Source organism: Eublepharis macularius, chromosome 7 (assembly GCF_028583425.1).
Source record: "Eublepharis macularius isolate TG4126 chromosome 7, MPM_Emac_v1.0, whole genome shotgun sequence".
NCBI lineage: Eukaryota > Metazoa > Chordata > Lepidosauria > Squamata > Eublepharidae > Eublepharis > Eublepharis macularius.
In genome coordinates, this window is record NC_072796.1 from 94,454,217 (window position 1) to 94,480,704 (window position 26,488).

General features: G+C 43.3%; 1 protein-coding gene across 8 annotated transcripts in view; it reads left to right on the forward strand.

The window, feature by feature from the left end:
- SGK3 (serum/glucocorticoid regulated kinase family member 3) overlaps nt 1-26,488 on the forward strand; it is a 109,470-nt gene that overhangs the window by 19,623 nt on the left and 63,359 nt on the right. For 5 of the 8 annotated variants that reach the window (XM_054985456.1, XM_054985455.1, XM_054985454.1 and 2 more), the window contains 3 exons: nt 21,222-21,406; nt 23,606-23,689; nt 23,828-23,900. In XM_054985456.1, the coding sequence (XP_054841431.1) occupies nt 21,305-21,406; nt 23,606-23,689; nt 23,828-23,900 (259 nt within the window). In that variant the 5' untranslated portion in view covers nt 21,222-21,304. Of the gene's footprint in view, nt 1-12,359; nt 12,447-12,984; nt 13,061-21,221; nt 21,407-23,605; nt 23,690-23,827; nt 23,901-26,488 lie in introns of those variants that run through there. The other 3 variants (XM_054985457.1, XM_054985460.1, XM_054985463.1) reach the window with 3 other exon arrangements.

Genomic DNA, 26,488 nt, shown 5'->3' on the forward strand with positions numbered 1-26,488 from the left:
ATTAAGCACAGACGCTCTAAACTGCGATTGGCCAAGACATCTAGTATATGCATTTCCTCCGATTCAAGTGTTACACAGAGTGCTGCAGAAAGTAATAGAACAAAGGGCGGAAGTGATTCTGATTGCTCCGCACTGGCCCAGGAGGACTTGGTTCCAGGAACTGAGGAACCTCTCGGTAGCGGATCCTTGGCATCTTCCCTGCAGAGGGGATCTCCTGACGCAAGGCCCGCTGGTTCATCCACGACCAGACATGTTTCAATTGACTGCTTGGAAATTGAACACAGCCAACTTTGTCATCTAGGCTACTCTGAGGAGGTGGTGTCAACCATGTTAGCGTCAAGAAAGAAATCGATGAGTAGGAGTTACAATGCTACGTGGCAAGTGTACCACGAGTGGTGTTCTAGCAGGCAGAAGGACTCTACCAATTTCGATACATGAGGTTCTCCTTTTTCTACAAGAAGGCCTGAGAAAGGGTTTGAGCACAAGTACCTTAAAAAGGCAAATGGCGGCCATTTCTGCAATAGGAGGTTGTAAGAAAGGGAAATCCTTAGCACAACACCCTCATATTAAGAGGTTCTTGAGGGGTACAGCTCTTTTCAATCCACCTCCAGTTCATAGATTTTCCACTTGGAACCTGAATTTAGTGCTTAGGGCATTAATAAGAAAGCCCTTTGAGCCTATTGCAACCTGCCCTTTAAGGGAATTAACGTTAAAAACACTGTTCTTGGTGGGGATTACCTCAGCTAGGAGAGTCTCGGAGCTAAATGCCTTATTGGTGGATAAGGAATTGTGCATTTTTCACAATGACAGGGTGGTCTTACAGCCAGATCCCACTTTCATACTTAAGATCAATTCTACCTTTCACAGAGGTACAGATATTAATTTGCCATCCTTTTGTACTGACCCTAAACACAGGATAGAGAGAGAGTGGCACTGTTTAGATGTCCGACGTGCCCTCAGCTTCTATATAGATAGAACAAGTACTTTTAGGAAAGGTGAATCTATGTTCGTGTCCTTTAGACAATCTTCTCTGGGGTCACAAGTTTCAAATTCCACCTTAAGCAGATGGATTAGGGAGTGTATTGTATTGGCCTATAAGGCTGGGGAGTTAACTCCACCAGAGGGAATTACTGCACATTCTCTAAGGGGAGCAGCCACCTCGGCCGTTTACCAGTCCACTCCTTCACTGGAGATGATTTGTAAGGCTGCGACCTGGAGATCAGTTCACTCCTTCACTAGACATTATAAAATAGATAAGATAGCCTCAGCTGAGGCTGCCTTTGGGAGACGAGTGCTCCAGCACACTCTCTAAATCTGTATTCTTTAGTAACCCACTCTGGGACACACTGCTTTTATATGTCCCATTGGTACGGAATGACCCACTCCCAATAGACCACCGGAGAATGGAAGATTTAAGTCTCACTTACCGTGAAGCTTCCTTTCTCGGTGGTCTGGGAGTGGGTCATTCCAACCCACCCAACAGAGATGGAGAGTGTGCTGGAGTTGGTATACAAGGAAAAGACTTCACTGGGGTTCTCACGGGGAACCAGAAGGTGTATATAGTTAATGTTGACTAATATTACTAAAGTTGGTTGTTGAGTTTGTTATTCCTAGTACGTAGTTATACACAGAAATGTGGAAGGGGAAGTATTTACTAGTACGAAGGCTCACAGAAGTTCGAGGCTTGGAAAAGAATTGAAGAGCCGAGGAAGCCCCTCCCCTTCCGAGATCGTTCAGTTGACTGACCCTGCACTGGAGAGGAGTCGCTTCCCATTGGTACGGAATGACCCACTCCCAGACCACCGAGAAAGGAAGCTTCACGGTAAGTGAGACTTAAATCTTCCATTCTGGGTCAGGTTCAAGGATTTGGTCTTAACCTTCAAAGCTCTTAGCGGACTGGGGCCAGCATATTTATGGGCCTGCCTCTCACCCTATGTTCCCCAAAGACACTCTGTTCAGTGGACAAAATCTCTTGGTGGTCCCTGGCCCCAAAGAGGTCTGCCTTACCTCAACCAGGCTCCTGTCTGGTGGAATGCTCTGTCTATGGAGATCTGGGCTCAGCAGGAATTGTTGTCTTTCCACTGGGCCTGTAAGACAGAGATGTTCCACCAGGCATATGATGGTTGAGGCGGGTGGGCCATGAAACTGGCCTCCTGCCATTGCGGGGGAGCTTGCCCCTTGTTCTGTTAACATCTAGTAGTTGGCCATCCAGCCCCATGGATTGCTGTTTGGGTCATACAATATGTGTGGTGTTGTCTTTTAGAAATTATATTGTTGTATTTATTTATATCTGGTTTTAAACTAATATGTTTATCTTTTTTATATATGCTGTATTCTGCTCTGAGCCCGTTTGCGGGAAGAGTAGATTAGAAATATAACAACAACAGTAATAATAGTAATAGATTAGCAACTGTTTTTAAGTAACACCTAAAGATATTTGTCTCAAAGACCCTCTAGTTACCTGAATACCTTATGCAATTTTAACCCTTGCCATACTTTTATCATTTATGGTTCACTTTAATTTTCCACTGTTTGTTTTGACCACATTCATTGCCAGCTCCTAAATAAAATCCTTTTCTGTGTCTTCAGAAAGATAGTTACAGGGACACTGTGGTGTGAACCCAGAGAAAAGGCCCCTCTAATGATGTTCCTAACGGGCACTTGTGACTGTTAAATTCACGAGTAGTGTTCATCTCATGATCTAAGGTCATTTGTCTTTTATGGTCTTCCAATTTTGTAACAAAATGATTTTCATGGGATAAGTGTGGGCTGTACAAACAACAAAATGACAAAAACAAATGTTTTAGAGCACAGATTAGATGTTCTCTAATATTTGCTTAGGCATAAGAAAGCACAGTTGAAAAATGAATAGCTTAAAAAGCATACAGTAAGGGAAAATCTCATCCACCTATGTAATAAGCAGCATTTGTTTCAGTGCAGCTAGCTCAATGTTTTGGTTAATGTTTTATAATTAAGAGTGCCCATCTGTTTCTCTTTGAAGTTTTTTTAAAAAATCATGAATCAATGAATGACTATTGAATGTAATATTGGCAGGACAACCATGCCTCAAAACCAGGATTTTATAAACTGATATTTCTGTATGGATGCTGATAAGCTTGTGTTGACTCCCCTTCAAAGGGTGATGTCTAGCTTTGAGAGATCCAAAATGCTTTAAATGCAATAGTTTAATGTTTAAAACAAGCTCACAGCATATTTGTTAGCAGTATTTTCTGATGGTAATTAGTTAAAGCAAGAGATTTTGTCCACAGTGCTTTTGGAATTCAGAATGGTATTGATGGAGTGAATGTTAAGAACATAAGTAAGCCCAACTGGATCAGACCAGTGGTCCATCTAGTCCAGCATACTGTTTCATGTAGCAGTCAACCAGCTGCTGCACAGGACCAAACAAACAAGGCATGGAGGACGAGCTCTCTCCTGCAGCTGCCTTAGAGGTTTGCTGCCTCTTTAGATGGAGGCTTCAGTCATCATGGCTAATTAGCCATTCTCTCCTTCATGGATCTGTTTGACTCCCTTGTAACAGTTTACTTAATTTTGATGCCACCCTCTAATGATTTGCTGTGCGTTTTAACCTTAAACCTTTAAAAACCTTTGCCTCTAGACCTTTAGTTCAGCTCCTCCTTATTTTACCTTAAACTTATACCTCAGGAGGGCCGGGTCCCACTCAGTGCTCCTTAGATTTCCATTCACACAGAGCTTCAGGTATTCTCTACTTTAAAAAAAAAAATTTTTTTTTTTAGGTATTCTCTACTTTACTGAGGCTTGTACCTCGAGAACATCTTCCTTTTTTGTGTTTCTGAGACCTATATATTGCTGCTGTCTTTTTGCCTTATATCTCTTATGCTTAACTAGTAATACAGGAAAGCTTTGTTATAAATGGTAGTTTAACAGAAAGGTCAGCACGTGAGGCTGGCTGTGAGGTAAAAAGATGTTTTTTCATAAACAGAAGTAGAATTCATTTATAGGTATATAAGCATGATGGTTGCAGAGTTTTGGTGCACATAATGGTTTCAGAATAGTTAAGCTTGACAGTTTCAAATATAATTATTTCTTCTTATAGGTATTTTCACAGACTCAGTCACACAAAGTAGTTTTCCACACAGGTCTTCACTAACACAATACGTTCACTGTCCTTCTTCTGTGCAGTCCCACATGGGACTGCGCCTGCACAGGCCTGCCGACCGGATTTTTCTTTTCTAGCAAACGTCCACTAGGGGGCGCCCATCTGCCCAATGCACCTGCGCGGCTTTTCCTGCCCGAGCAACATTGGGTGACGTCGCCCCCTTCACCCTCAGTTTCTTCTTTGCCGCCGACCGGTGAAGATCTAGCTGTCCGCTGTGAAGAAACGCCATTTTGTGAAGAGATCGCTCGTTTTTTTCCAAGGATGGCTGAGAAAGTGCTGTTTAAGCGCTGTTCGACCTGTTCGACGAAGATGACGAGAACGGATGGCCATTCCGTCTGTCTCGAGTGCTTGGGTGAAGGACACATTGTCAAAAAGTGTGAGCATTGTCAACGCTTCACGCCTAAGGCCAGGGCTGAGAGGGCGAATAGATTGAATGCCCTACTTTGGAGAAGGGCTATGCGGGCTTCGGGAGCCATGGATGCCCCTCAGGGACCACCACCAGTGAACGGGACAGTTGAACCTCCCTCAGTGGTTGAGAAGTCTGTTCGTAGCTCCGCTTCCACCTCTCGGTCCCGCTTCCCGGATTGGTTCCGACGAACTCCGACTCCGACCTTGGATCCGAAAGATGCCTCGGGCTCCTCTTCGGATCGCAAACATCCTCCGAAGTCGGATCCAACTCGGAAGCGACGACACCATTCCAAGTCTCTGGCAAGGTCGGAACCGCCCTCTACGCCGACTCCGAAGGTGCAGAGAACTTCATCGGATCTGAGCATCCCGACTGGCTCGCTTCCGAAGTCATCGGATCTGGCATCGGACCTGACGCCGCCGTTCAGGAGTCGACTTGCCCTAACCTCGGCTCGAAGAATAGTGCCGTGTCGGAGTCTAAAGCTTCGGATCCGTTGCCTAACTTAGCAACACCGGATCCGGTGGACCAGAGTCAAGGCACTGACTGTGACTTAGCCTTCCAGGGTGGGAAGAAGGCTAAAAAGTCGAAGCCCAGGCAATCGACTTCGGTCCAAACTGACGAGGTGTTCTGGGAGAAGCCCAAGACCCCTTCTCCGCAACTGTCTTCTCCATCGTGCCATTCCTCTGCTGATGACGGTGACCTGCCCGACGCTCCACCTCTTGTGGCCCATAGGTGGTCTGCTGGTGACTATACTGGTAGAGAGAATCTACCTTATCAATTGTTGAGGAGAGATTATGAATGAGAAGGCTCCTTCTATGCAAGGTCTCACCGATCCTATTCCCCGTCTCTTGGCAGAGAGTATTGGGGTGACACTCGGAGTGAGTTCTCCCGCTATGGTTCTCCCGGACGGGGTTCAACTTAACAACAGCCTGGACCTCACCAAGATCCAAGCCCTAGTCCTCCTTCTGACCCATCACCTGAGGACATGATTATTGGGACTGGTCGTATTTCCCCGTCAGAAGACTACCGGCTCTACACAGAGCAGATGGTTCGAATGGCCCGCTTCTTGGACATTGAGATTTCAGCTGTAGATCCGAAACCGAAGGATAAAATACTACAATATGTCCAGTCTGGGAATCCTCCCACCACTGCATTCCCGTTCACTGAGGGATTAGTAGAAATCATTACCACGATCTGTGAAAAGCCAGCCTCCATTTACCCTACATCTCGTAAACTGGAAGCTCTATATAAAACTAGAGATGACATCTGTACGTACCTCTTTGCGCATCCACCACCTTCTTCCCTCATTACAGAGGAGATGCAGGCCCGTCAGCGCCAGGGATCCCGTGCCGTACCCATCGATAAAGAGAGCAGGAAGTTGGATTCACTGGGCAAGAAATTATACTCATCTGCTGCCCTGACACTCAAAATATCCAACTACTCGGCGATCATGGGAGCCTATCAAATTTTTCTGTGGAATCGCATGGCGGTCTTCATGGAGAAACTTCCTGCTGACCAGAAAGTATTGGCTAAAGTAATACTGGATGAGGCTTTACGACTGTCACGACAACAAATTAATGCTGGTCGCGACACAGTTGACACATCTGCAAGAACATTGGCATCTTTGATCGTGCTTCGCAGACACTTATGGCTCTGCACAACTGCATTACCTGTCGAGACACGAAACAAGGTGGAGAATCTACCTTTTGAAGGTCAATCTCTATTTTCATCAAGAACGGATGAGTACCTGTCGTAAAAACGTAAGGATCGGCTGACGGCCCGTTCCTACGGGATTCTCCCAACCAGGCAATTCACCGAGAATCGATACCAGTATCGTTCTTCGCAGGGATATCGTGGTCGACAGCAGAGATACCAACCGTATCCACGTTATGGTTCCTACAGGCAATTCCAGCCCCCTGCGAATTCTTTCCAGCTCAGGAGACTTAGTTACTGCCCACGTCGCAGTCAACAAGGTCCCGATGCCAAAGAGTCAGCAACTCAACCTAAACAGTTCTGACTAGAATTTGAACAATCTGTCGTGTTTGGAAACAGATTGACTCAGTTTGCCTCAGCATGGGCAGAGATTACCCATGATAGTTGGGTGCTCAACATTGTTACAGTTGGTTATAAAATTCAGTTTGATGTTTACCCGGTATTGTCTCTTCCTGATTGCAGTGCAATCCTCTTCTGATAAGTTGCAGACGGAGGTTATAGCGCTTCTGCAGAAGGGAGCAGTACAGGAGGTTCTCCCTCAGGACCCCCCCATGGGTTTTTACTCTAGGATGTTCCTTGTAGACAAAAAGGATGGCGGTGTACGACCTGTTTTAGACCTGAGAGAATTGAATAAATTTGTTCTCGTTAAACGGTTCAGAATGCTTACCTTGAATACAGTCCTCCAGCTAATGCCCGAGGACATGTGGTTCGCCGTCCTGGATCTCAGGGACGCATACTTCCATATTGCCATCCATCCTGACCATAGGAAATACCTTAGGTTCCTTTGTAAGAGTAAGGCCTACCATTATCAGGTACTCCCTTTTGGACTGTCAACAGCCCCCCGAGTTTTTTCTAAATGTATGGCTGTTGTAGTTGTACAAGGTTGTACAATATATCCCTATCTTGATGATTGGCTTTTGGCAGCACCCTCTGCTGACGCACTTCTGGTCCAAATTAATAAGGTGATGCTTACCTGCTCCCGGTTAGGACTCTTGGTTAACCTCAAAAAATCTAATCTTACCCCGTCCAGGAGAATACTGTTTATCGGTATGGAACTGGATGGTGATGTAAATAGAGGTTTTCTGCCCCGGGAACGTGCATTAAAAATTGGCTGGATGGTGAATCTCTTTTCGAGATGTAGATTCCAGTCGGTGACTGCTATCCAGAGACTGCTTGGCCTTATGGCCTCTTCTACAGCAGTTACCCCTATGGCCCGGTTGTACATGCGACCTCTCCAACTGTGGTTCCTCTCAGTTCATGATTTTGAACATGAATCTCAGAACAAGATCCTAGAGGGATTCTTCGTTCCGTACGATGGTGGCTTAGTGAAACTAATCTCCTTGGAGGTATTGCATTTGGGTCCATCGAAACCGAGATCACAATCTGGACTGATGCCTCCACTATAGGATGGGGAGCCCAGTGTGGGTCCCTTAGGGCACATGGGGTTTGGTCAGAGCAGGAAAGGGAAGATCACATTAACCTGCTAGAATTGAGAGCAGTCCGTTATGCCCTTATCGCATTTGCAGATACGCTGCAGCAGAAATCCGTTCAGGTGCTCACGGACAATTGCACCACGATGTTCTACCTGAACAAGCAAGGGGGCACTACCTCCAAGGCACTCTGCGACGAGGCCATTTGGATTTGGGAATGGGCCATGGACAGGGACGTGTTCATTCATGCAGTCCACATTCCTGGCACCACAAATGTGATCGCAGACAAACTGAGTCGTATGCGGTCCGACAGTTACGAATGGACCATAGCAGACAACTATCTGAATGCCATCTTTTTGGACTGGGGGTTCCCAGAAATAGACCTCTTTGCTTCAGAGGACAACAAGGAAGCTCCACAGTTTTGCTCCAGGGGAGGCCTAGGTCGTCATTCCCTAGGAGACGTGTTTCAAATTCGCTGGACAGGGCACCTATTTTATGCCTTCCCTCTGTTCCCACTTATCTCGAATCGTCAGCAAAATTCAGAGAGATGGACCTCACATAATTCTAGTGGTACCCTTTTGGCCCAGACAAGCTTGGTTCCAACATGTCATGCAGCTTTCACAGGGGTCATGTTATTGGTTCACTCTGAACCCGGACCTTCTGTCCGACAAAGGGGTTTGGTATCACAACCTACCCAAACTGAGCCTCACTGCTTGGGACATCCTGGGTCGGAAGGAATGTCTGTCAGAATAGCTGAGATTTTGCTGAATGCCCGTAGGGACACTACTCGCAGATCATACTCTGCTAAATGGAAGTGTTTTGAGTCCTGGGCTAGTGACAAAGGAGTGAATGTTTGGGATTGCCATTTGTCATCTGTGTTTGAGTTCCTACTGTCTCTAAAAGATGGGGGAATTTCTAATTCCTCTGTTAAAGTTTATCTAGCGGCCATTTCGGCCTTCCACCCTAAGATAGATGGGAAAACAGTTTTCTCCCACAGCCTGTCAAAATCCTTTTCAAAGGGGTTGTATAACATGTTCCCACAAGTCAAGGAAATTGTTCCTCAATGGTCGTTGCAAGTAGTGTTAGCGGGGCTTATGAAATCACCCTTTGAGCCACTGGCTACTTGTGAATTAAAATGGTTGTTCTGTAAAGTGGTTTTCTTGATTGCCATTACATCTGCCCGCAGAGTTAGCGAGTTGGCAGCTCTAAGATCTGATCCTCCCTTTTTGAAGGTCCATCAAAATAAAGTAGTTCTGAGACCTGACCTTCGTTTTAGACCCAAAGTCTCTACTCAATTTCATACCTCACAAGACATTGTCCTACCTATATTTTTTCCTGACCCTACTAATAATTGTGAAAGGGCCTTACATTCCTTAGATGTGAGAAGGGCTATTTTATTTTACCTTCAACGTACCTCGCAGTTTAGATGTGCCAAACAACTATTCGTTTGCTACTATGGGACCAGGAAGGGAAAAGCTGCTACAGCTCAGTCAATTTCTTGCTGGGTCACTCAGATGGTTAAAGCTTGCTACTTACATGCTAAATTACCATGTCCTTTGGAAGTAAAAGCTCATTCCACTAGGGCGCAAGCTTCTTCTGCGGCCTTCCTTAGGGGAGTGTGTTTATATTAAGAATATGTTAGTGATGATATTGATCTAAAATAGTTTATTGTTTGTACTTACATTATTACAAGTCTTGGGTCCCAACTGTTCTGGAAGGAAGATGGACTTTAAAATATTGTAAATAAATAATTTTTTTTTCTCCCAGTATCAGTATGATTTGGGATTGATTGCACGAGATGTGCAGATCATCTTCTGCAATCTCCTTGCATTCTGGGGCTGTTTTAATCCACTTTTTGCTCTTGCTTCTGATAGCTGGAACATGTCGTTCGTACCCCCCACCCTTGTCAAGTGGACTACTGATTCCCTCTTGATGGTTTCACTTCCTAATTGTTGAAAGCGTAGAGACATTTTCACTTCTCCTTTGCTTTACTGAAAGTATACATTATTGTTCGAGGAGGATTTCTGGTGGATAACATTTATGTAGGCTGGTATCCGAAGATTTGCTATAGATATAGATAATTTAAGAGAAACTTGATTAATCCATTCCATGTTCTGAAGTTTGATGAATATTTTCTGGCGCTGTGACAGTTTACCAGTGTTCTGTGGTATTCCCCCCATGTTTTCTGTGGTTGTCTTGTCTTTTATTTACAGCCCATTTTACTTTTACTTTTAACAGACGTTTGAGCAGTTTCCAGTCACTAGAAGTTTCACAACTCAAACACTAGCTGCATTATTCATATAATCAGGTGCTTTAAAGCCAGCAGAGAAATACGCTTAATGTGGCTATGAACTTGAAAGAAGTACTGTGATCTACCAGTTTATTCTGTTTGTTTCAGCATTTTTAAATACCATTACAGTGCTGTACAGTACAGTACAGCAAAGGTTTTTGTCCCATGAGCTTTAAACAAATCCCAGGAACATAAATCTCCCCCCCCCCCCGCCTTGTGTGGTGCAGTAAAGCTGGATTTGTTTGATTTCAGACTTGACCTCTGCCTGGCATTGAGTTGCCAAGACAATCTCTTCATAGCACAGTAAATGCACCATTGCTGTTCATTTGTGGAAGGCCTTTAGGCTTTTGTCATAATTCCTTGCATCCTCTTCTTCACCAGAGCTGTGTGTTCACACTGCCATATAGCCATCAACAAGACAGCACTGCTGTTGTGGTGATATTGCAATTTGCTGAAAATATTTTTTGCTGAGAAAATACAATTTCCACTCTCCCCTCTCACTGCATGATGCTAACTGAGTTTAGAAAGCAGCATGTACGTATGGAACACAACATGATTGTACAAGTATTGGTGACCATGATGTTGTTGTATTTGCTATTGGCAAGTGACTGTTCACCTTCATCTCAGCCTTTTGTTGACAGTACCCAGCTCTATGTTGGCTTAATTTTGCACTACTGAGTAGCTGTCTTAGTTCTAATCCGCCATCTGGAGGCCAGAATAGGCTTGGTCTGCCATGTTTATCCTGCCTTTTCTTCAAGGAGTTCAGAGTGGCACATCTGGGTTGCCTTTCCCTGTTTTTATTTTCATAACAGCCCTGTGAAGTAGGTTAGGCTGAGAGACAGTGATTGACCAATACTTCTAGGCAATAGGCACAGCAGTGATGGAATTTTCAGATGGGTTGCAGAGCCCCATTTGCTAGGTCACGTCCATAGAAAGCTGCCATTTTTTGCTGCTTTTTGGAATGATCTAGTTGCTAGTGTGCAACCCTTGCTAGAGCAAGGGTATTGCATTTTCTGGTTCTCTTTACAGACATATTGAGAGAAGCAGCAAAGAAGCAACCAGAAGTCACTCACTGGTTCCTCCTTGACTCTTGACCTATGGCTTATTCCTTACTAGGGCACATTTTCTGGTCTCAAATTGTGTTTCCTGTCACTGGCTGTCTTGGTATGCTGCCCAAAGTCTTGCCTTTGACCATGATGAAGTCTCAACTCTGACTCCCTTTCTCCCTGGCATATGACTGAAGTGTTACATGACTTCTTGTTGCATGCTTGCTGTACAGTTGATCCCATGCTGATGCCTGTGGGTTTAAGTTAGATCCTCGCTCTGAAGAAGCTGAAGACCACTGGCCTACAGTGAGGATAACCCTGGTATACTTATGAGCCAGCAATGCGGTCCTCGCTTAGAAGATAAGGCATGAGACATACATAGTTTTGGTGATTAAAGCAAAATTAAGAGATTAGGACAAAAATCTCAAACCAGCATTTAGGGTATATCTAAATGTCACATCTCATCTATTAAGTTACTCTATCTCCACAGGGATTCCTGGGAACTGTAGTTCTGGTGATCTCAAAGTCTAAGTGCCTTAATCAGCCTATAGTTTCCATAGTGTTTGGTGAGAACCTTTACTGTGGTCAGTTAATTTTCTAACCCGGTAGCTCAGGTATACATTTATCTCACTTAATCAAAGTCAAGCTGTTAAAAAGAATATCCCAAAATAAATACATAAAATTATCCCAAAATAAATGTTAACTTAATTGGACTCTTTGACCAACCCCTTGATGGCCCTGTCTGTTCAGATAGGTGGGATGCACTTCTTCATAATGATCTGTAATTTACTAGTCTTAACATACCTTCCCGGATTTTACATAGTTTCGTTAGTAGATTGGCAATTAGATGTACCCTCATTTACCTGTTCAAAAATGCATGGACCTGATGTTGAGGCCTTCTGTTAAGGCAAAAATTAATTAAAATGGACAACTGCATTTTGGTTTTGCCTTGAAACTGCTGTAGGACACTAGCATGACCTCCTCCAGCTATGTACACTTACTGTGGGGATGATATGGGGTTAACCAGGCTTTCTTCCACTTTACCTCTGCAGAGAGGAGTCCTACAGTTGCAAGTCAAAATGAAGTGAAATTAGCAAAACACCATCACTTTTGCTGCATTTTGCCTTCTCCCTGTGGATCAGAAACATCAGTGACACCATGGAGAAAGGAGTGGGCAGGCAAAGCTTCCCCAGCAGCAGTGCCAGGTGGGAATGAATAATTCAATTAATCTATATTTTAGGAGAAATTGACTTTCCTTAACCCTGGAGCAGCAATAGATATGGTGGTGGCAGCCATATGGTGGTGGCAGCAAAACACCATCACTTTTCCTGCATTTTGCCTTCTCCCTGTGGATCAGAAACATCAGTGACACCATGGAGAAAGGAGTGGGCAGGCAAAGCTTCCCCAGCAGCAGTGCCAGGTGGGAATGAATAATTCAATTAATCTATATTTTAGGAGAAATTGACTTTCCTCAACCCTGGAGCAGCATTAGTTATGGTGGTGGCAGTCATATAGTTTATGGGTAGGCAACTTTTTTTAGAGCAAGTGCAAAAAAAAATGCAGCATATACTTGTGAGGATATTGATGTCCCAGTAGATGGGAGGGAAGGGCTTGTACTTGATCAGATGTTCTTGGTACAAGCCAAATCACAGTGGTACTGGTAGTATCTCATGGATTCCTCTTGTACTCATCCACTAACCACTGGCTGCAATAGTGCTGCCAGTGCCTTGGATGCTTGGGGTACATCTGGGCCTAGGTGCCAAGTAAAATTATTGCTGACCCCTGCACTAGTGAATGAATGAAGGGGTATGTGACTGTGTTACACACTGCCAGTCACCATAAACCTCCATCTTACAGGTTTGGGGCTTCACAGGCAGTTAAGCACAGTTACAACATGTCACCTGTCTAACCTTTATTTATTAGGTAAAGAGCCCTGACCCAGATCTTCACCAGGTCCTCTCTCTTCTCTCCCAGAGGTTTACCAAATATGTGCATGTGTTGTTTCCCCTCAGCCAACAACTTCAAGCCAGCCAGGTGCTAACAGGAAAAGAATAACTTTTATTTATAAGATGTTGAACACAAGAGTGAATATTTCTTCTTCTTAATTACTGTTTCCACAACCAAAATCATATACAGCAAGCTATCACCTACTAAAAGGTACATCAATTTTATTCAAACGTGTTTGTTTTTATTCTTGTTATTCGTGACTTGTAATGGCCTATGGCTAAATACACTAAACCTTTACTACTACTACTACTACTACTACTACTACTACTACTACTACTACTACTACTAAAAGGTAAACCTAGAGTTTACTGCCAAAGTTACAATGTGCTTTTACCATGGCCACCAAAAATTTAGCTACACACAAAGTTACTTGGTTATCTTCATCTCTTAATAGGCAAGAAGCTTCAAGAGAGTGAATGATATAAAACACACATATATACACATACACACATAGTTGTTAAGAGATGCACATAATCTCACATTTGTATGCCAGTGGATGGTTATAATATAAACTAACAGGTCTCAACAGTCAACTGTTATCTGCTTTTTCCTTAGCAGCTTCCGAAACATTCTCTCTCACTAACTGCCCTAACGAATTCCCAGCTGCCTCAAGCTTTTGCTGTTGTTTCCTAAGACATTTTTATAAACCATCTCTAAATGGCCAAGAGTTGATTTTAGTAACTTTTGTCCCAAATACTTTACAAAGGAAACAAAAATCAGGGGTCGGTATTGTACTTTGCATATTAAAAAGTGCTGTTTGCACATTTGTTTGTCCTAGCAATCAATCCATGATATAGGTCGCTATTTACATATTATAGATTAGGAACAGAAACTAAGAACCGGTAAGTTGCTCCAGGCTGTCTGTGGCTGTGAGATATGAAGACAGATCTCCTAAATCCAATGCTTTGTCCAGTATCCCAAAGCATTAAGGTTGCTTCATATTTGTTGGAGGTTTGGTTTGCATAAAAATGGTAGAGAAGGAAAAAGTGGACAGACAAGGATACGTGCATAGAAGTATGGGACATTAATAAAGAGAAACCCCAGATTTGTGTTGAGAGACTCTTGGACTGATAAATGTTTTTTAAAGTAATTCAAGTGAAATGTAGTATTTGTTTATTTACTTCATTTATACCCTACTTTTCTCCCTAATGGGAACCCAAGGTGGCTTACATCATTTCCGTGTCCTCCATTTTATCCTCAAAACAGCCCTGTGAGGTAAGTTATGTTGAGAGGGAGCTACTGGTCTAAGGTCATCCAGCAAGCTTCCATGGCAGAGTGGGGACTTGAACCTGGGTCTCCCAGATCCTAGTCTGACACTAACCACTACACAACACTGGCTCTCTTTATGTTAATACCCAGGGAAATATTTTAGTTCAACATTACAGATAGTAAAATTATACAAGTAGAAACTCTAACTCCCTTTTGGCATGTTTAACTGAGAGGCTATACCAGCTCTGTTTGTGGTGATCAGAAACATCCTCCATGATCTTTTTGGTCAAGTCCAGCAGCTATATTTTTGGCCATATCCCTGATAGTTATCCATAATTTATTAGTTATATGTTCAAAATAAATCTTTTAACTTGATTTGAACTGCTTTGCCACTTCAGCCAATACAAACAAGAGAATTACATCATTTTAGATTTTCAGAAAACGATGATACCCTTGCAGTTCAAACACAAACTTTTGTGTTAAACTGGTAAATATATAGCTATGCCTTCCTTAGACTGAATGATTGTCGGTGTTTCTTGTCAGGAAGTTTTATGAACACGTTAAGCTGTCTTATACTGAGTCTTACAAAGCCAATATTGTTAACTCTGACTGGCAGTGGCTCTTTGGGTTGTCTTTCATACCCGCTAACTGATCCTTTTAACTGGAGATGCCAGGGATTGAACCTGGGATGCTATGCAGATGCCATACCACTGAACTCCCACCCTGAAATAGTTTGCAGTGTCATCCTTTACACTGGGGGTGGGGGGATAAAATGAAATGCATTACAGCTGGGGCTTCTACTGTGCTCTCTTGTAATGGCATCCTCCCTCTGGTTAAAATTGAGCATGAAGAATTACGTTTATCTCAAAAACTAGCTCATTACTTTATAGTTTTTGGTGCTAATAAAGTCATAACGATACTGATTCTGTTTCCATTTATCTAATGGATCCACACAGCTGCCTGTATATTTTATATCTAGTTGATGCTCTTGTATTTATGGCCTTAAATATTCATACATAATTTTGTTAAATTATAACATCTATAGTACTGTGTTAATCTACTTGGTCATATTTCTGAAATGTATTCAAGTATGATTTCCATCTGAGCAATATTTATATAACAAAGTAGGCTGTTTGAATCTCAAATGAAGTGGATAAAATTAGTTGCCTTTATGTTTTAGTTATTAATCAGACACTTCAGGTAGTAAACTTCTTGGTGTATGTGTTGGTAGTAATCCTTTTTTTTAAATTAATGTTGAAAATATACCAGGTTAGTACACAAAGGTCTTCAACCCCCCCACCTCCCCGGCCATGAAAACACACAGTAGCCAAATGAAAACTGAATGTCTTTGCCTAATACTTTCGTGAAAGTCAGATAAAATGAAAGCCTATTTTATGACTGTTTCCAGAGTCTATGTAGAGTTTTTTTTTAAAAAAGTATTGTGTACATTTTGTCTTCTCTAAGTATTGTAGGTATCATATACAATTCTTCACTTGTCTTGTTTATCACAACAGCTCTGTGAGGTAGGTTAGGTCTAAGGTCACTCAGTAAACATAATGGCAGAGTGGGGGTTTGAAATCAGTCTTCCCACTCCTAACCAGAGAATCTATCCTGGGGCTCTAACCACTGCAATTCTATGCGTGCATGCATGCAAGTGAGCAAGCCCCATGGAAACCAGTGCAACTGCCTAATGAGTAAAGAAGCAGAAGGATTGTGCAGTTCCCTCATCATAGCTACAAACTCAGTAGATGACTTTAGACACCCCACTATTCCCTCAGTTCCTTTCCTGCAAAGTGGGAGACAGTTGTGCTGGCCTACCTTATATGTCTGCTGTAAGGATTTGAGATCATCACATGAGAAACACGTTGAATATGTTCTTGTAAAGCCTCATTGTAATGATTTGGTACTTGCTTTTAACTCTTTTAAAAACTTGATAAACCTTTGCATTTGGACTTTTAATTCAGCTTCTCCTTACTTTGCCTTAAACTTATACCTCAAGAGGGCTGTGATCACAATTGACACTTTATATTTCCATTCATACAGAACTTCAGGTGTTCTCTACTTTACCCAAGCTTGTTCCTTGAGAACGCCTTCCCTTTTTTGTTTATATGACCATATATATGCTGCCTTCTTGACTCCCTCAAAAGGTTTCTGCTGCCACCAAAGGCTTTTGTCTTAGACCTCATCAGTTTAACTGGTAATATAGGAAGGCTTGTTATAGATGGTACTTTGACAGTAAGCGTGTGAGGGTAGTTGTGACGGAAAAAGGGATCTTTCTTGCTTAAACAAAAGTAGAATTTATTTATAAGAACATAAGTGTGATGGTTGCAGTTTTGATAAGCATATTGGTTTCAGAATAGTTCTTAAGTTTGATGGTTTCAAAAATAATTATATCATCTTAAAGTTATATTCACAGACTCAGTCATACAATTTAACTTCCTACACAGATTTTCACTAGCAAACTAAACTCTTTTCATCCACAGAAATAAAGAGTTACTCAGGCCTTTCCACACAGCTTGCAGGTACTGAATAGATTACTGTCTCTCAGAGCCTCGCTACAAGTGACATCTTACACGCGAACGGGCACTTGATCATTTTCGCAAGTCTTTCTGGGTACTGAAGTCCCTCTCCCACACCCCTTTTCCTTCTGTTCCTTCCCCTCTCTGTTAGAATGGCTGCCTGAAGAGACGTAGAAAGCCTACGACAGCAGCTTTTGCAAATCGTCTTGCTGGGGGGTGGGGGATGCTCTGGAGAAAGCTGACATGTCGGTGAAGTCCTAGTGTCCTTCCCTCTCTGTTAGAACTGTTAGGATCGCTGCCTTAAAAGTCAGAGAAAGCCTGCTTTTCCAAATCGTTCCTCCAGTCACAAGCCTGCTCTCAATGATCTTTGGGGGCGGGCAGCTGCAACTTTGCTAATCGTCTTGCTCGGTGAGGGGGGGAATGCTCTAGAGAAAGCTGAGAAAGTTGCAGCTGCCCGCCCCCAAAGATCATTGAGAGCAGGCTTGTGACTGGAGAAACGATTTGCAAAAGCAGGCTTTCTCTGACTTTTAAGGCAGCGATTCTAACAGTTCTAACAGAGAGGGAAGGGCTTCACCGACATGTCAGCTTTCTCCAGAGCATCCCCTACCCCCCAGCAAGACGATTTGCAAAAGCTGCTGTCATAGGCTTTCTCCGTCTCTTCAGGCAGCCATTCTAACAGAGAGGGGAAGGAACAGAAGGAAAAGGGGTGTGGGAGAGGGACTTCAGTACCCAGAAAGACTTGCGAAAATGATCAAGTGCCGTTCGCGTGTAAGATGTCACTTGTAGCGAGGCTCTCAGATATACACAAACTGACACAGACGCAGAGACAGTTTGTCTAACTTAGAATTAGGCTCTCAGGCTTCCATGTGGTTTGCCTGATTTAGCCAGAATCTTTTCTCTGAGACCTATTAAGGTTGACTCAGGCTCACACAAACACAGTTTGCCTTTCCCAGAGATACACACAGACTAACTCTCTCAGGTGCCATACAGTTTCACTGAACTTGGCAAAATGAATACTGTCTCTGAAAGACACAGTTTGTTTGACTTAAGTAGAATTAATGTTTTTTCCCAGATATACAAAGGCTGACTGAAAATACAGTTGACTCCGTCCCTTAGGCAACAGCTACTGTTCCAACACAGCATACTCCATCCACCCATCCAACCCCACTCCTTCTTTCCTCAGTGGCCTGCATTTAAACTCACAGTATTTTTTTTAAAAACCACATTTGCAAGTAGAAATAAAATCCAAATTAAATACATTACATGCAAAACATTATACTCATAGTGAAAGGTTTATTGTATTCAGCCATAAGAACAAGTCACAAACAACAAACAAAAACAGAAACACAAGGTTGAATAAAATTAATGTGACATGGTCAAAGCATTAAAATTTAAATCTAGATAAAACCATCAAACCATTTCCGGTTGTCAAATTCATATAGGACAATAAAAGTATACACAGTTAAAACAGTAAAAATCCCCAATGTTCAATGTTAATGTTATCCCTTAAGCACAGCATTAGCCCGTATTTTTTTTGCAGCCAGGGCATATAAAGCCATTTTGTAGGATATGTTAGCATCAGAGTCGGCTAATAAAACTGCAATCTTCTCGGGATCTGAATAGGTACAAAGATTGGACAACATCTCAGAAAGAAATTTAGTCCTAGGTTGGGCATACAACGGGCAGTTAAGAATATAATGAGGTAAGTCCTCAATTGCGGATGTTCCACAGGGACGGAAGCACTGGTCCTTGGGTATTTTACTGTAGTGGCCTGCTAAAACTGTGGTTGGCATTGTTTCGAAGCATAGGGATGTGAAGGCTTCTCTAAGATTATAGTTTGCAATACTAACTAAGTAAGATGCTCTAGAATGATTGCACTTGAAGAGTTTAAACCAAGAGGCTGACTGACAGTTCAAGACCACCTGTCTATCTATCAGCATCACCCTTATAGACCCAGTCTCAAAGATGTAAGTTATTTGCTGAAGGGGTTGAAAAGATTGTCGGGGATGGAATATCTGTTTAATATATTACGAAAAAAACAGTGGCGCACCGGGTCCTTAGATAGCATTTGATTAAATGACAGATATCCGAGTGTATCAGGTCCGGCTGCTTTATTTTCCCCCCAGAATTTTAATACCACGAGGTGCACCCGCGTCCTCAAAGAGGGAAGACCTGTTTCTGCTCTCATTAGGGAGACTGGCGCTCCCTTGGGAAGAGCCAGAATTTGACATAGAAGCTGATTTTGGATTGATTCAAAACTGGTAATAATATCCTCTTTCCATTCCCACACCTCGGCGCCATACAAAAGGTGGGGAATAACCTTACTCTTAAATAATTTTAAAGCTGGGTCTATAAGTACTCCACCCTTGGTAAAAAAAAAATAAATCTCAAAATAGATCCAACAATCCTTGTTGCAGAAGCTTTAACTGTGACAACATGTACACTCCAATTCAGATTTTCTCTGTACGTAATTCCTAGGTATTTAAAGGAGCTACACTGATTAATTGGGTTGCCCAGTATATTCCAGCAAGAGATTAGTGCCCTTTTTCTGAAGACCATGACTTTAGTTTTTTCAAAATTAATATTAACGGCCTCTTCCTTGCAGTACAATCCTAATTGCTGAAGCTGTATCATCAGCATATAATAGAATTGAGATTTTGTGTCTGCCAAGAGAGGGTGGAAAAAAATGCAGGTTATACTCATATTTTGTCTTCCAGCCATATTATCATGATAAAATATACTTTGTTATTAGGGTTCCCTCAGGGGCCCGAGCAGGTGGTGGTGGTGGGGAGATAGAGGGCAACTTAGCTCCCATGCACATACATAGCATGTGCATGCTCCCACACTCCCCTCTGCAGAGGAATCCCGGTGCACATTGAGTTTCTGCTCCAGTTGTCCTGGAACGTGCCTTCGAATCTGTGACTGGATGGTTGAAGCAGAGTCGGCTGAGACTGAATCCCTTGAAGACGGAGGTCCTGCATGTGGGTCTAGGGTCCATGGGTGCGGGACTCCAGATCCCCGCTCTCGATGGAGCGCCACTTAAGCCGGTGTCAAGAGTGAGGAGCCTGGGGGTGGTCCTGGATGCTTCCCTGTCTATGGAGGCACAGGTTGCAGCGGTTGTTCGATCCTCATTTTTCTACCTAAGACAGGCTCGACAACTTGTCCCTTACTTATCGACCCATGACCTTACAACAATGATCCAGGCAACGGTCACCTCCAGATTAGACTACTGTAACTCGCTTTACGCAGGGCTTCCCTTGGGCTTGATCCAGAAACTGCAGCTGGTTCAGAATGTAGCTGCATGAGTGGTTGCCAGAGCTCCAGTCATGGCACATATAACACCCATCCTCCGTCAGCTACACTGGTTACCAGTTGAGTACCGGGTCCGGTTCAAGGTTCTGGTGTTGACCTACAAAGCCCTATGTGGACTGGGCCCAGCATACCTTTGGGACTGCCTCTCCCCATATATTCCCTGGAGGTCACTTCGATCAGCTAATAAGCAGTTGCTGATGGTCCCTGGCCCCAGGGAGGTCTGTCTGGCCTCTACCAGAGCCAGGGCCTTTTCAGTCCTTGCTCCAACCTAGTGGAACTCTCTGTCTGAGGAAACTGTGGCCCGGCGGGATATGTTATCTTTCCGCCAGGCCTGCAAGACGGAGATGTTCCGCCAGGCATTTGGTGGGGGCTAGGCTGTCCTCTTGCCGGCCATACCACTGAAGACTATCCACCACCCATGCAGGAGCTCAAGTGTGGCGCAGGGCATGATGTAAGAGCCAAGCCCTGTGCCTAAAATGTTGTATTTTAATATTTATATCTGCCAATTGAGAAATGTTAGTGTATATGGAATAAGTATTTTAATGTTTATTTATACCATTTTTATTGTTTTTAAACTGCATGTTACAAATTGTATACTGTTATGCTGCACTGAGCCTGTCTGACGGGGAGGGTGGTCTAGAAATGCAATAAATAAAATAATAAAAATAAAAATTACCCCTTTGGAGACAGTTTTCACTTTCAGTGTGCGCACACGTACTGCAGCTCCCTCCTCCCTCTTGCTTATCTTCCAACAGGATGAAGGAAGGAGCCTCAGTGCCTGTGTGAGTGCTGAAAGTGAAACCTGCCTCCAAAGGGTTTGTTTTCACTCAGTGCACACCGGGACTTGTCTGAAAAGGGGGAGCGTGTGCATGTACTTCTCCCCTCTGTGCTTCCCCACCGCTGCTGGTCAACTGAGCCAGGTCAGGGGATAGCAGGTGGGGGAAGGAATCTCCTGCCCTGGGTGGGGACTATTTGGTATAAAGTTGTCTGATGCATCTGGTATATTAAACACATTTTTATGTCCTGTTTTCCACTTTTTCCTTACTCACTCTACAGAGGATGAACTTTATTTAGCAAAACTTAAAACTTAGGTGGTAAACTGAATAAAAAATGATCAAGTTCTGAACTTTGTTTCATTTTTACTGAAGGCTTACATGATGGAATTTAAATTGACTCAAGCAAAGCTGCACATTTTGGATCAACACTACTGACGTTTTCTTCAATTCGCTATATGTTTACCCAAAGAAAGCATTCAATGGATTTCAAGGAAAGTTGCCCCAGTGTTAGCATCCCAAGCTCTGATGAACACAGAGTGAAGAAAAAGAGATTCACTGTAAGTCTATAAACATAAAACATTTTTGTACCCCTTTATACTTTGTTGCTATTGGGCTGTTGTACTATGCGCTAGATCAATTGCCAAAGCTATCGTGTTCATCTGCACACTGCAGAATAAAGATGTGAAACTCCCTAGGGATTTTATCACATTTTATATAATTATTTTCCTGCCTATATCTGAGATCAAGATTGTGATTGTGATCTGCAGTTTAAAATCAGAAAGTTACAACATAGACTCATCTTTAACAAAACACATTCAACTACACTTTTTATCAGGTAAAGTAATACAATTATTCTTGAAAGGCTGTGCCCACAAGTCTGTTGGATTGAAGAGATGATATCACAAGACTTCAAAAAATACTTGCCTTTTTCTTTTGTTCTGATGAGCACTTTCCACCTAAAGTTAGGGGGTATTCATCACGATACTGGGTTTTGTTTTTATCAGTTAGATGGGTTGAGCACTTAGGGCTGAGCACAAGGTTTGCATCTATTAGTTGCAGTGTCAAGCAGTCCTCATTTTTCTAATCTTTAGACGTGAAAAACACTATCTGAGAATCTGGGGTCATTTCATAGAAAAAGAGCTGCAGGAACTCATTAGCATAACTCATTAGCATATGCCATGCCCCTTGACCAGGCCAAAATGGCCCGGATTTGGCTGCTGCCAGAGGGGGGAGTATTCCCCCACCTGGCAGTGGCCTGATAAGGGCCATTTTGCCCCCAATCCAGACTGAAAGGAGCTCAAAAGGTTTCCCCCACCCAGCACCAACCTGATCTGGACGGTTTCGGCCCTGATGCAGGCCGAAACAAGCCCAAAAATGGCCATTTTGGGCCCGTTTCAGCCAGAATCGGGGCCAAGATGGCCTGAACCGGGTCAGTGCCGGGCGGCGGAGGCTTCCCCCACCCGGCACTGACCTGATACGGACGGTTTCGGCCCCAATCCAGGCCAAAGCAGGCCCCAAATGGCCACTTTTGGCCATTTTGGGCCCATTTTGGCTGGAATTGGGGCCAAAATGGCCGGACCAGGTCAGTGCCAGGTGGAGGAGGCTTCCCCCTCCCGGCACCAACCTGATCTGGATGGTTTCAGCCCCGATCCAGGCTGAAATGGACCCAAAATGGCCATTTTGGCCCCGTTTTGGCCCGGATTGGGGTCTAAACAGCTGGGACTGGGTTCGTGCTGGGCGGGGCAGCATCCCCCCACCCAGCACCAGCCCAATCCAGGCCATTTCGGCACTGATCCAGGCTGCTTCGGCCCCAATCCAGGCCTAAACGGCCCAACATATTTCAAAGTCAGGTGGGCAGGGCCACCTGACTGTTGGGGGGAACTACCTGAACGGTGTTCTAGTACGTTCCCCATTCAAATGAGCCCTGCTGATAACACAGGTTAACAGGTTCTATGAATTCTCAGATTTCTTTTTTAAAAAATACAAGTCCCTAGCCCCTTCTCTTTTGAAGACATAACGGAAAAGGCCTATTTTCACAAAGGAAGGGGCTCAAGTCTTACTCTTTTTTAAAAAAATGAAACTTGAGGGTTCAGGGTACCTGTTACACATATTATTACAGTGCTGTATTGATAATATTCTAAAGCTGATTTTAAAAAACAAAAAGGAGAGGAAATGTCTGCTCTGGGGACAAATTTTCTCATCCCCACAGCAGCCACCCTTCCCAAAACTTTTCAGCAAATTAGGTTAGAGAAAGCAGAGAAACCACAAGAGGTGTACAAATGCACCATGATGATGTGGGGAAGCAGGATAAACTCACTTCCCAACAGCATTGATACTGTGACAGATAAACTGTGTAGAAATGGCCACATTGGCTAGACTCTCCCAGGAGCTCCGGAGGACTCGTTATGTCATTCCAGACTATACCAAATACCAACATCCTTTTCCTTGAACTTACAAAAGAACAAAGTTTATTTATTCATTTTTTTAGAGCAGTAAGGATTGGTTTACAAGAATCTTTTTAGCCAATGAGATAAAGAATTAAGAATTACATAAGAATGTAATTCAAGCCAAGCCAAACACCTATGAATGGCCAGAGTATCATTTCAGTGGACAGAGATTATTGACCATTGGCATCAAGGAAGGACAGGAAGGAGAGTTGTTTTTAAAAATAATCTGTATTTGCTGCCTCAAAGAAAATGTCTGAATAGCTGAAATTTAAACTTTCTAAATAAACTTTTGGTTTTGTATCACTACAGGTTTACAAAGTTTTGGTCTCAGTTGGCAGTAATGAGTGGTTTGTCTTCAGGCGATATGCTGAGTTTGATAAACTATATAATACAGTAAGTAGATGCAACTCTGCTCCCATTAGTGAGCCCTTCTGTGCTCCCCTTTGCTGCTCAACTGTGTTGATGATGCACTGTGACAAGTAAGTGACCTATAATCTTTGGTCAAGCTTCTTTATATTTTGTGTATTTCAGCTGAGGAAACAGTTTCCCACTATGAACTTAAAGATTCCTGCTAAAAGAATATTTGGAGACAATTTTGATCCAGGTAAGTAGCACGTACTTAATAGAGAGACCTGACACCATTGGCAACTCATTGCATTCCTTAATTTTCTGTGTTGTTTAATTTTTACCCATTATCTGATGTATGGCAATTTAAAAAAAAAGCTTAAAACACAATTGCAGCACCAGTTATACCATTTGAACCATCAAAAAACAACAGGTTTTTCAGGGCTACTGTCCTTTCAAATTTTTCTCCCTTCCTTCTCCTTCTAGCTTGCTAATTGCTTCCTGTTTGTCATCGTCCTTCTGCGCAGTCCCACATTGGGACTGTGCGTGTCCAGGCCAGCCACGGAGATATTTTTGTAGCTTTAAAGTGTCTAAGGGGGTGCTCAGCCTCCACTGTGCATGCGCAGAGGCTTTCCTGCCGAAATCGGGGTGACTAGGCTGAGCACCCCCACATTCCCTCAGTTCTTCTTTCGCTGCCATTGAGATTTTTAGTGTAGTTGGGTTTTTTTTGTGAGAGAAATAATGAAAATTAGATCAATATGTTTTCATCATCTTCAAAATCTTTGTTCAAAAAATGTTCTGAATGTGAGACAAAGATGACTCACACCGATGAGCATGATCTCTGCCTTTTATGTCTTGTCAAAGGTCATAATGTCTCAGCTTGTCACCATTGTCAAAAATTCACTCGTAAAGCACAGAGTAATAAAGCCCTTCCGTCTTAAGGTGGTGTTGTGGGAGAAGGTGCTTCAGGGTTCTCAAAAACCGACAGAGAAACAATCTGCCGCGAAAGGGCCATCGCCCACTAACAGTCAATCAACATTGGTTCCAGCCAGCAGGCAGACTTCGGATCCGACAAATCAGTGATCAGTTCTACGTCCATCCTCTACAGATCACTGTTCCACCGCTAGTGATCCTCTACCCTCTCACTCTTTCAAGAAGGAACAACATTCTTCGGGAGGTGAGCAACAAAAGAGGGCACCTTCGGAACCGCCTGCAAAAAAAGGCAAAGGCGAAGACCAAGCACTGTAAAAAGACAGCGTCGTCATCCAGAAGTACCTTACTCTGCCCGCCAGCATTGCCTCCACCCATTGTCTTGGAGGAGGACAGCGTAGAACTGACGCAAAGGCCATCTCTGCCTCCAACACCTCTTTTCTATGAGGAAGATGCTGAATACTTGGCTCAAGTCGAACCGGTTCCACCATCATCTTCGGATTCGGCAACAGTCTATTACCTAGCCAACTTGCAACACCCCAGCAGCTGACACAATCTCAGTGGGCGCAACAACTTGGACCACCAGTTCAATCAGTTCCATCTTGGCCTGCAGCTCCGGAAATGGGGAGCGTGAGTAATTGCCAAGATTTTCTAAGTTGGCTTCAGTCGACTCCAGCAGTCCCTTCAACTTAACAGCAAAGGCATGTGTTGGTTCCACAGCAACGAACCCGACTCCCTGTACCTGATTTCTCGGAATCGGAAAAAGAGGAGCTGGAATCATGTTCCAGGATCGCTTCTCATTTTGCTGCTGATCCTTCCCCAGAGGAAGCAGTAGGGGAGTCAAGATCCTCATCTAATGAGGATTATGGCCTTTTTGCGTAACAAATGTTACGTGTGGCCAGAGCATTAGAGTTGAATGTCTCCTCCTCAACCTCTAAGCCAAAAAGTAAGATCTTACAAGCCTTGTATACTGATGCACCTGCATCAATCGCTTTTCCACCAGTGGAAGATCTACTAGATATAGCCCAAACTGTTTGGCAGACTCCAGCATCAATCCCAGCAACTTCAAAGAAAATTCAAAAATATTGTAAATTAAACCAACAGGACTTTCCATTCCTGTTAAGCCACCAACACCCATCTTCTCTAGTGGCTGAAGAAGTACAGGCTAGGTATCAGCATGATTCTCTTTCGGCACCAGCTGATCATGAAGGACGGAAGTTGGATGTGGTGGCATGGAAAGTATACTCTTCTGCTGCTCGTAATTTTAGAATCGCCCATTATCAGACAATAATGGGTTCGTATAATCTTTATTTGTGGGAGAGACTCTCGGGTTTTGTGCAGGACCTCCCAGATGATCGAAGAGCCTTGGTGAAGTTGGTTCAAGAAGAGGCCACCAGGCTTGCGAAACAGCAGATGACAGCTGGTATGCACGCTGCTGACTGTTCAGCCAGGTCTTTGGCATCTGCCATAATTATGCACCGTCCAAACTCTGCTAGGTCTCATGGCATTGACCACTTGTGTGGTATTTTTTGCCCGACTTAGAATGAGACCATCACAAAATTGGTTTGTATGACATTACAATCCTGCAACTACCAGTCAACAAGTCAAGTTGTCAATTTCTAGGTCAGTCATCAGATCCTTAGCTTGATGGATTAAATCTAAAAATGTAACTCAGGATGGTTTTGCTAAAGTTTGCATCAAAATTTCATTTGCAACAGAAAGTTACATTGCCTGTATACTATTTACATAGAGCAAAGACCATCTGTAAAACTCAGTTGTTGTTTGTCCCACCCGATAGCCAGAATAACATACAATCTATTTCATCACATACTTTGTCCAGATGGATTGTTTTGGCCATCTAACTTTGTTACCAGAAGGCTGGATTTCAGTGCCCCTTATTGATTAATCAAAGCACAT